Raw genomic sequence first — 11,856 nt, forward strand, 5'->3', positions numbered from 1 at the left:
TTTTGATGTTTTCTGCCTTCTTCTCCTCTTTCATTGTAATACTTTAATCAATTCAAAAGAAAAGTCAAGCTAAAAAAATAAATAAAAAATAAAAATCAAAAGATAAAAACAAAAAGGGAAGGCGGTGGATGCCAAAACGAAATCAATCCAATTGAAAGAAAACAAACACATTAAACACACGAAAGAAAATGAGACAGAAAGAAAGAAAAAGAAAAAAAAAGGGACAAGAAGAAGAAAGAAGAAGAAGAAAAAAGGGAAAAATTTGTCAATGTGTTAGGAATTAAGTGCTCTATCCTATTAGACTCGAATTTCTCAATTTTGAAAGGTAAGTAAAAAATTACTTATTGTTAAGTTATGTTTGATTTTATAGTTGTTAGATTGTTGGGTTAAACTTAATTTTATTGAAGGAGTTACGTATAATAAACTATGAAATTGAGTAAAATGAAAGAAAAATTAATTTTAGTAATTAAAGAGACTTTAGAAGTCGTCTAAACGTGAAATAATTAAGTTTGTGTATCGCCTATTTAATTAATAGAATTTCTTAAATTAGTTAATTGTTGATTTTAAAATTATATTATATTTCATGCGGCGATATGGATATCGGGACAGCGTACCAATTGAGTTGATTTTGGCGTACATAGTTCTGTGAGTGGAAAAATATAAATATTTTTAAAGTATTTATAAATTAAGAATATTGTTAAAGTATGCGCAATTATGTGTTCGAATTACATGATTATTATGGAAATCTCTTTTATTATGATACATGTGGAATATCAAAGATTATTTATGGCATATTTGTGACTTGGTATATAAAACATGTGATATTGTGATTTGTTTGGTATGTGAGACATGCAATATTGAGATCACTTAGAAAAGTACCCATGATTATATACATCTTCTAGTTCACAGAGGGGTCTTGAGAATGTTCTATCCTACACAGAGGTTTTGACCTGACATTGGTCTTGATCGTGTACATATAGTTCACAGAGGGGCCTTGACCATGTTCTAGAATTGATTATGAGAGGTTTTTGAGATCGGCTTTCGTTCACGGAGAGGGCTAAAAGCCCGTAGCGAAAGTTCTTAGTCTGAGAGGCGAATTATATATTTCAGTCAGAGGGTACATTTTTTGTGGATTTTTCAGCACGTTTGCTGTGATGAGATTATAACATGTTTATCAGCTGATGTTATATCATGATTTTAAGATGATATTTTTATGATCTTATATGAATATTTCATTTTTTTTACTATAATTACATGATGGTACCTTGTGAATTATCAAATGATATGAATTTGATTTTCAATAAAAATGTATAAATGTATAAGTATATTTATTTTGAATTTCTCCATTCACTGAGCTATCAATTCATATATTTTTCCACGTTTTCCTCATCAGGCAGCAGTTGATAATCTGGGCATCTTTTGGAGTTGAGCCTTGATTTTGGAGTCAGAGCCACACGACAGAGTTTGTTGGTATGACTCACTTCATTGAACACGTAGTCAGTATTTTGGGACGCATGTTTATGTCTAGATGTGATGTTGCATCACTTATAGGCTCACTGTGTATTATGTATCCATATGTATATTTCATTGTATTTCTTGATAAAAGTAGAGATTTCGGATTATCTTTATTGTGCTGTGCTAGAGTTTGAGATTTGTGTGAAATTGATCGTAGGTTGGTTAGTCCTGTTTACAGGGGAGATAAATTTTGTTAGAAAAATAATGTATAAAAAGTGATATATTGTATTTGTAGTAGCCTTGATGGTGGGTCCGATTTTTAATTGGTATCTATCATCGGCGTATGCCATGTCCGGATCTAGTGGTGTTACACGGGGCGGGGTGTGTCATTCATTCTCCAATACAGGTTTTTACTGAAGAGGAGAAACCTCCTCTACCTTGTTCTTACCTACAGCCTCTATTTATTTATGAGGAAGGATAAGGTCCTCGTTTTTTTGGAGGGAATACAGGCACTCGTTATGGTAGATGAGTAAAAAAAAAATTTCGAACATCTTGCCAATGATGTTACGATTCAATTCCGGCTCCTTTGCCAGCTATCTAGGGAGCCAGATAAAGAAGCAAAGTGGCAAGATGTTAGGATTCAATTTCGACTCTTTTGCTAGCTATCTTGAGAGCCAGATAAAGAAGCAAAGTCAAGTGTTTGGGGTTGTGTTCTTGGTGATCTCGGTTAAAGTTTTCGTCAATTCTAACCTAGCACCCTCAAGCTTAGATGCTCCACAAAAAGTGGTGGGGAACATCTCCCTAGTGACCACTCCAGCAAGAGAGTAGTAGAGGAAGACGTTTTTGTACTTTTACAGTAATATATGCAAATTAGTTAAAATAATTGAGAATAAAACTTCGTTACGTATTTTTTAAACCATACAAAATAGATAAGAGTCGTCTATTAATAAAATTCATACAAAATACTAATAGACATAGATGGTTGTGTTCAGGAAATTGCCTTGTTTTGCAATAAGCAGAGCGCCACAGAAGACATGCTACACTATGATCAAGACTTTCTGTAATGAAACCACTCCCAGTTGACCCACTTTTCCTTGTGAATTTTTGTCTGGAGAAGCTCGGGGTCAGCTAGGCCAAAGTCTCAAATTTGGAGATTTCATTTCTTTCAATTATGTGGTTTTAGGGGGAATTCGAATATACAGAAGAAATCAGTTATAGAAACTTATACAATTAGATCAACTCTTCGTAGACAAACTTGAAGCAATAATGGTAACGGGAGAATAAGTATCGGTTAACTCTGTGCTAGTAGCCGCAATAAGACAAGATGCAATCATTATCCTAAATGATTGGACAGTGATATGCAGTGGTGAATCTAGGACTTCGACTCAGTTAGGACGGTCGTTGATCGTTGGCCGTTGTATGTCGATAATTAACGATCGTATGGCGATATCGTTTATTAATATTAAATTAAATAATATTAAAATTTCTTCGATCTATATGTAAATATACTAAAACGTAAAAATCATATATTTATATTATATTATATTTCCATACAGTCCGAAATAATATAAATTACATGATACATAAAATTTCTTTATGTTATCAATACTTAACAAATCGTTTGCTTGGCTAAAAGTGGTTGAGAGATTAGGTACACCACTACAAAAATTAGATTAAAATTCAGTTGAAAAAATATTCCATAATTAGTATGAGAATTGAACGTTAATCAAAGATTAAACGTAATTAAAAGTAATTTTAAAATATAATTAAAGTTTCAATTTTCAATTCTCAACACCAATTTATCACAAATTATAAATTCCCCAATTTCTCATTTTTAATTTTCATGAATCAAATATTCACATTTCACGATACTCAAATTAATTTTTTATATCACAATTCATAATAGACAAATTCTCAAATAACATATAAATTAAAACTTAATACTCATAAGTCATATCTTATAAATTATTAAAGCATAAAATATTTAAAAAGAAAAAAATCGAAAAAAAAACTTTTTGTAAAGTCTTAACATATATTATTTTGTTAATTTTAGATTCAAAATTCAACCATTACCATGATGGTTAAGCTTCCAATCATCATAACTCTAGAAGTTATAGGTTCGAATCCTTTCCTTAGGAAACTAATTCTGGTAAATATTGTAAAAATAAAAATTTTACACAATGAAATGGAGGGAAAGGAATCGGACACAAGACTCACAATATATAAAAGGAAGCTCTAATCTACTAAGCAGAAGAAAGGTTTGAAAATAAAATAAATTACCAGTTGTATAACCTAAAATTTTTATCTATTACCAACAAAAAAAATTTCTCCCCGACGAATTCAGCTAGGACGGCCGCCCTAGTTGGCCACATACTAGATCCGCCCCTGGACTAATATGTATGGACGACGATGCATGGAACAAAGAATGGCATGGAACACGCCTCCCGGGGCACAGCTCAACTGGTGGATCAATCAACATTGGCTTGCTTTCAGCGGCAGGGTGGAGAGTTCGATTCCTGGTGGGAACTCGCGGCCAAAATTTTGGTATGGAGCAATCACTGTGGAGGAGGGTCTCTTGTGCGCAGAAGTGTACAGTCAATGGGGGGAACTTGTGATCCAGTTGAGGCATATCCCTCGATTTAACCCCTCCAAGGTTCTAGGGGCATGGGTCTTGGAGGTCCAAAATTTAGTCTGATGTAAGTTATGATACCTGGATATCAAAAAAAAAAAAAAAAGTGAATGGCATGGAACAAAGAACGGTACAACCGTTGGAAAGTGATTCTATATACGTGAGCACAGTGGAGGCTGGTTGAACTTCATGTCAGCAGCAGAAGCACCAAAAAGGGTAGAAATATTTTCTTCCATCACATGGCAGGAAGCTCAATGCAATTTGTTAGATTAACGGGTTATTCTTCTGTCTAAGCTAGCAGTTCGTAGCTGCGTAATCGATACTCTTGTACTCGTATTTTTTATTTTATTTTATTTTTTTTTTCTTTTTGCATTTTTTTTAATTTTAAACTAAATTATTGACGGAAGAAAATAATAAAAGTGCTACAAAGATATCAATATAGTTGAGATAACCCGATGCGTATAATTGAAAAAAGTTATCCGACTGTAGTAGAATCAGTCCCCCACTTCTTAATTGAATTTCAACAGAAATACTACTCGAAAATCCCAAGTTGTCCAAGTACACAATTCATTTGTTACTCCACAACTATTAGCAATACAATTCGACATTTGAATTTAAAGCAACCTTATAAGACCATAAGCTACGAAAACTAGATTGTATTGTGCGTGAGTCACACAGGATGACCCACTCTATTGTGCATGTTTATTAAGTCTAAGTACTTAAGAAGTATAATCAGTATTTTTAAATTCAATATGGGCATGAATTCCAAGAAGGTCAAGGATATGTTATGAAAGGTCAAAGAGTACACATATGTACTATAATCTTGATGAGTGATTTACGCGAACCTTTGTTCCCAGGCTCGATCAAGGTGCCAAAATGAACATAAACGAAAATAGTGTTACAAGGCGTTATTCACTCCATTGCAGTGCTAGTTATGTCAATTCAGTGGACCGGAAAGATGTTACAACAAAATCCATTAGCCGAATATGATCCACACGCGCCACCATTGGATGTGGGTAAATCACCAACCCACTTAATTCATCTCTCAAACCCGAACAATCTGAACCGTCCATTCTCATCCCATAATCGTAACGCCAAAATCCTAGCCCTTGGATTTCGCGTGCCCGACCCTCTCATGTACTTTCCTACCCTCCTCGGCCGCCTATCTCCTCCATTGTTAAAGACTCAGAAAATTTCTTCAGCAGGTATGGTTTCAATGCCCCAGCTTAGCTAAAGTTGTTTTAAAATATTTATTTATTATATGTATATAATTCATCGACTTTTGTAAAACTTTTGCTATATATATATTGATATATCAGTCAGCTCTTTTTGCAAAGCTAGTTTGTGTGTATGTGTGTGGTGTGTGTGTAAAAGTTGTACATACTGAAAGTCAAGGTTTTCTTGAAGTTCTGAGGAGTGTGCAAGGTGGGTTTTTGGGACAATGTTGGGTGGTGGAAATGAAGGGTCTAAAGAAAAGAAGAAGGGGGCAGAGAGTAAAGTTTATACGAGAAAACCATTCAAAGGGCTTAAAAATAGTAAAAATTTGTCAAAAGAACAACAGCCAAAAACCCAAGAAATGGTTCCCGAGGGGTTGAATGTGACGAAAAGATTATCTAATTCCTGTGTTGATGCTGCCTCGGATAATTTTTCGGGTTTAAATCATGATGGGTTGGTAGGGAATGGCGGGATTTTGAGGCCGGAGAATAGTGTTACCATAAATTTGTCGATGAAGTCGAAACAGGAGGCACGGGAGCTGAAGAGGAAGCTGGAGGGTGAGCGGAATATGGTTTGGAGTTTGATGAAGAAGATTGAGGTGAATGAGAAGCAAATAAATGATCATGTGTTTGATAAGAGCTCTGGGAATAACGTGCCTGTGGGACTGCCTAGCATGTTAAAACCATTGAATCAGTTAAGTGTGTCAGTAGTTGAGGATAGTCAGGGTGGGAATGAGAATGTGGTGAAAGAGAAGAGGACCAATTATGATTTTTTCCTTGCAAAGGATAAGTTTCCTTCTGCAGAAAGTAACAAGAAACTGAAATCAGATGGGAAGAAGGGAGGAGGAAGTGAATTGGGCAATAGTTTTGGAGTGGAAAAGTTTTCGAATAAACTTTTTAAGAGTTGCAGTGCGCTGTTAGAGAGATTAATGAAGCACAAGCATGGTTGGGTGTTTAACAAGCCAGTTGATACAGTTTCTCTTGGTCTGCATGACTATTTTGATATTATCAAAAATCCTATGGACCTGGGTAGTGTAAAAGCTAAGCTGAACCAGAATGTGTACAAATCCCCCTTAGAATTTGCTGAGGATGTGAGGCTCACATTTCGGAATGCCTTGACTTATAATCCAAAAGAGCAAGATGTTTATATGATGGCTGAGCAATTGTCTAAGATATTTGAGAACAAATGGGCGAGTATAGAGGCTGATTATATGCACGAGTTGAAGCTTTCTGGAGACATTGAAGTGGGTTCCCCTACACCTACATCTCGGAAGGCTCCTACACAATCACGACCATTGCCTGATATGAGAAGAGTTCTCAATAGATCAGAATCAATGACACATCCTATTGATCCTCAACGAAGATCTACCAATCTTGTTCGATCTGGCAGGATTGCTACAACAAAGAAGCCAAAGGCGAAGGATCCTAATAAAAGAGAGATGACGTTTGAAGAAAAGCAAAAACTCAGCATAAATTTGCAGAGTTTACCTTCTGAGAAGCTCGAAAATGTTGTTCAGATCATTAAAAAGAGGAATCCAGCTCTTTCACAATGTGATGATGAGATTGAAGTTGATATCGATATTGTTGATACTGAAACTCTTTGGGAGCTTGATAGGTTCATAGCAAATTATAAGAAGAGTTTGAGCAAGAACAAAAGAAAAGCTGAAATTGTTACTCAATTAAAAGATGGAGCTCAGCAGAATCCCCAGGAAACAGTAAGTTAACTTATTTGTTCTCCACTGCCCGCGCGCCCTCCCATCTTCAAGTATGTTTAGGTTATTGATTAATGCATTTTCCTTCCTTTTATGTAGATTCCATCTCCGGTAGTCACTGAAAGTCCAAATGAGTTTAAAGAAAATAAATCAGGTGGAAGTTTCAAGAGCATGGATATTTTTTGGCATGTATTAAAAGCTGTAAACTTGATGATAATTATTTTCTTTCTTTTTCTATCTGCAACAGATGAAAAGAATGTTTCCTCGCCTCTAGCTCAAGTGGGAAAGCTGAGGGGTAATGACGCAAATCAAACAGCCAACACAAGTGACTCTAACCCTGATTCAGGATCTTTGTCAAGTGGTATAATCAATACTTATTTTTTCTTATTTTCTGCACTAGTTTTTGAGTAATAGTAATGCAGTTAATTCTTTTGTTTGAGTAGTAGATATGCATTTAATTCATGTTTTTTTATGAAGTCAGTCTGCTTAAATCACTGATTTCATTGTATTAATTACAGATCCGGATAGTGAAAATACCTCTGGATCTGGATCTGATGCTGGACGTACCCCAAATAATTGAATTGTTGAGGTATAATATTCTTTTTACAGACTTTTAGAAGCCCTGACTGTTTGCATTTTGCTGGAGGATTACTCTTTTCTGATCATTTTGTATGGTGCATTTTCTAGTAAAGTCAAGTTTTTGGCCTACTTGCTTGCCTTTGTTTGTGTGCAGAAGTTCTAGGGCATCTCTATTTTACTACTCACCATGATGTAGAGGAGATAATTTGGTTGCTTGTATTCAGGCACTTGTTGCTAAAATAATCTGTTAAACATGAACTACATATGACAATAATTTAGTGTCTTTTGTACCATGTTTGTAATTAACAAATTATGAAGTGTTGGCAGGATATTGCCTAAAATAGTACGAATCTTTTGTTCAATTTCAAAAATCACGTTCCTTGGCATTATGGCATATTGCTTACCCCTGTTTTAAATTATTCAAAATCTGTTTCTAAGAAAAATTTGATTCTAATGTAAAGTTGATAGGATATTGATAATTCAACATGAATACTGCACATCCTTATTTCTTCTTTTACAAAATTAGTGAAATGGTTAATTACTTTTTGCATCTCAGTGAATAATTAAAAGTGTTCACAACTCTAATATGCAGTTATGAGTCATATATATGACTGAACATTGACACAATGACACGTTACTTCTCAAATAATTAAGACACAGACACATCTTATACATTAAATTTACTATTTCTTTCTTTTTTTACTTCTAAAATTTTCAATAATATTAATTCTCATTTTTAATGCACTATTTTGGTTCTTTTTAGGTGAAATCTTTTGAATTTGAAGAATGACTATTTGTTGTATTGAGACATTGACATAGAAGCAATTGAAAAGAATGAGATTGAGAAAGAAAGAGGAATAGAGAGGAGAAGAAATAGAAGAGGGAGAGAATAGAGAATTTTTATGAAGAAAATATCAATATATTCTATTTTAAAGTCTAACTATTATAATAAATAAGCCCATTCTATATAGGGTGTAGAATAGTCTAATTTAAGTAGTAAAATACTAGAAAATATTTTAAATAACACCCTGATCATGTTTCGTAATAAAATATTAGAAAATCTATTAAAAAAAGCTAATTATGTTTTCTGAAATAAGTATCTAATTTGGAAAGTAAATTAAATAATATCTCGACTAGGATTCCCATCAGATATCTTTACATTATACATTGTATTACTAGTCAAACAAAAATGTTTTCATGTATCAAAAGGGCATATATTAGATGTAAACATAATTCATAATGATATAATTATTTTCACATTTTTTTAACGTTTTTACTCAAATGTTATAGTAATTGAAATTTGCTTAATTTATGTTCAAAAATTACGAAATGAGGTTTTCCGTGTCATTAACATATTGGGGCCATGTTTCTCACGTGTTGTAAACTAAAGAACTACAAAAAAAAATAGGACACAACGTATTTGCTTACACATTGGAGTCGTGTTGTGGTGTGTCATGCTTGTTGGAATTCTTAAATTTTATAAAAAAGTAGCATATTAAACAAGTTTCAGTATCTCCAAGACATTTTAGTAGTTAGTACATGTAACTCCAAATTCGACTCTAGGAGTGCCCTTGCACCTTGCTTTGTAGTTCTATAACATACTCCTTTATTATATATTTTTGTTTAAACGTCACGCCCGTAGCTCATCTGTAGAGAAATGATCAATCAAGCTTTTATAACTTGTTGATATACATATTGCAAATTTTTAAGATACATTTAACTTGTCCAGAAAGTATATATAATTAGACTTGTAGTCAGATTTGGGTTAGAGATTTTTAGAATGAAACCATTTTTCTTTTTGTTATTTTAGTTCTATAGCTGTTAGTTATTTTTTTGCACTTCATTACGATCTATAAAGCATTTGGCATACACACGAGCATTAAAATCACTTTATCATGTTTTAGTTAGTTTTTAAGCATTCCACTGAGTTAGCATACTAATGATTAAAAATATGATCTAATTTGTGCTTTTGGCATCTAATTTGTGCTTGTGGTGTTTGTGTGTGTCTATTCTGTTTATGGATTTAAGAATCAACGTTTCAGAAGGCAAAGGTGTGTCGTAAGGCATTTTACTCCCCTTGGACCCACCTACCTCTTATTTCCTTCTTAGGGGTTGAAAACTTCTGGGTTTTACTGGCATTTGCAAAGGAAAGGAATACCAGATGATATCTAACACGGTACAAGTTTTCAAATATTGGCAGTAGAAGTGAATCCTTTCTAATCCGTCCTATTATCCTTTGTTTTGTGGTAAATGACAAAACTTTGCTGAGAATTCTTTTGTTCCTTTTCCTGGAATCTGGTGCACAAGGTTGACTTTATGGCTTAAAAGGTGATAGTATATTATGCGAAACCATGGGCTGGTTAATCTATGAAAGGGAACTTTACTAGGGATATCCCGTGCTGACATGCACATAGAAGACACATCATCTGCCCCTTCATGTCGTTTACTTAGGATGAGGCAAGTTTAGCTCCTGATCTTACTCTAGCTCTTCTTCAATTGCGCTTCGCTGCACCCTGCATGGCTTAAAAGGGGGATCATATTTTATGGGAAACCATGGGTTGGTTATTCTATGAAAGGGAACTTTATTAGGGATATGCCATACTGACATTCACATAGACAGACACATCATCTTCCCCCTGCATGTCGTTTAGTTAGGATGAGGCAAGTTTAGCTTCTGAGCTTACTCTAGCTGTTCTTCAATCTCTCTTCGCTGCACCTTTGGGTTTTCAGATTGTTGATACACAATGCCCAAACTACATTATATGGACCCACAATCTCCAGCAAACTATGAAATAATTGAGTCATACATAACTCCTAAGATGCAATTGTTAATGTCGTTGCATCATGAGTTTGTTTTGATGTCTTACAGGCTATTCTTTAGAAAAGGGACAATTGTGTGAGGTAAAGAAGAAGACTTGTTACATGTTGCTGAAGATTGGAGTTGGATGACATTTGGACTATTGGTTGTTATTCTTCTTTTTTTCTTTGGTAATTCAGGGGAATTTATATTTCCATCGAAATAAATTATCATTTTTTTTTATCAAGTATAACTTGCAAAGTTCCTACAATATAGTAAATAACTGGTGTTTGTTCAGCGAAAACCCTGTTACAAATATAGTTTGCAGATGGCTCATTTGGAGGTTTCCTTGAAGGTTGAATAAAATATTTACGTAACTGGATGATGTTGTGATAATCACAATCTCTTGTTTCTAAATTAGCTATTGGTTTAGCTGAATGATAACGACTGAATTGGGAAGCCCAAAGAAAAGCTTTTGGTGCTACGAGAAACAAGGACCCATTTTGACGTGAACCCACATAGTAATTGTAGCTCTGAAACCCATAAAAGATTGAATCAATTCAAGAAAGCCAAAAAATCAAACTTTAGAGTTCGATCCAAAAATATTAAACTAAAGAACCAACACAATCGCCGACAATATGTTGATCCCATGATTACAAGATTCAAAAATCTCACCTAGATTATTTGAACGCCACGAAAAATAAATCTTGATAAGTTTAGAAGTTTAGTTCAATGAAGAACAAAATTGAAAGCAAAATATGCTCACAAATAATCTCTCAATTGTATATATGATAAAAGTTGTTCTACAATGAAAATAACGAGTTTTGTTTATAAGAAACTCATAAACCCTTGTTAGAAATGGAATATATGTCCAAAAAAAAAAAAAAAAAAAAAAAAAAAGAAATAGATTTAACATAAATAATAAATTTTCGTAAACCTAGTTAAAACGAAATCAAATTCTAAAGATTATAAAAGATACTAAAAATACAAAGTTTTAACTAAATTAGGAGATTTCGTGAATTTTGGAAAATTCATGTCTCCAATTTGTACTATGCAGTCGCATAGGCTTCCGTCTTGCCTCCAAGTTTGAGTTCTTGATTCAAATGTTGTTTCTGCTCCTTGTTCAACATGAAACTTGGTCTTTGGTTTGTTAATGTCAACCTCTTGATAGCTAGTTGCTTTCCTTGGATCCCATTATTTCCTTCCTCTTTGAAAGGATTTAATCCCGAATCTGTACTTGCATCAAAGAGAGCAAGATAAGAGATATCGAAAATGCAAATTATCACAAACTTACTTTGAAGATCCAAATTGTGGCCATTGTTTTCAATCTTTGCAATGACGTGGAATGGTCCATCTTCTCTAGGATGAAATCTTGACCTTCTTTACTGTTGAATACGTTCTTTTTCTTAAGTACCCAAACCTAATCACCTGGTTTGAATACTTTACGCCTTTTCCCTTTGCTATCTTGAG

General features: G+C 33.9%; 1 protein-coding gene across 4 annotated transcripts; it reads left to right on the top strand.

The window, feature by feature from the left end:
• The first annotated feature begins 5,085 nt into the window (after positions 1 to 5,085).
• Positions 5,086 to 10,628, top strand: LOC111387192 (transcription factor GTE4-like). Of its 4 annotated transcripts, XM_023011736.1 has the most exons (6): positions 5,088 to 5,289; positions 5,492 to 7,013; positions 7,110 to 7,164; positions 7,258 to 7,371; positions 7,529 to 7,599; positions 10,459 to 10,628. In XM_023011736.1, the coding sequence occupies exons 2-5, from the start codon at positions 5,526 to 5,528 to the stop codon at positions 7,588 to 7,590; spliced, it is 1,719 nt and encodes a 572-aa protein (XP_022867504.1). In that variant the 5' UTR covers positions 5,088 to 5,289; positions 5,492 to 5,525; the 3' UTR covers positions 7,591 to 7,599; positions 10,459 to 10,628. The 4 variants fall into 4 exon arrangements, with proteins under 4 accessions (XP_022867505.1, XP_022867504.1, XP_022867502.1 ...); XM_023011737.1 differs by having other exon boundaries at positions 5,086 to 7,013; positions 7,258 to 7,368; XM_023011734.1 differs by having other exon boundaries at positions 5,088 to 7,013.
• The last annotated feature ends 1,228 nt before the right edge of the window (positions 10,629 to 11,856 follow it).

Source organism: Olea europaea, unplaced genomic scaffold, assembly GCF_002742605.1.
Source record: "Olea europaea var. sylvestris unplaced genomic scaffold, O_europaea_v1 scaffold3931, whole genome shotgun sequence".
NCBI lineage: Eukaryota > Viridiplantae > Streptophyta > Magnoliopsida > Lamiales > Oleaceae > Olea > Olea europaea.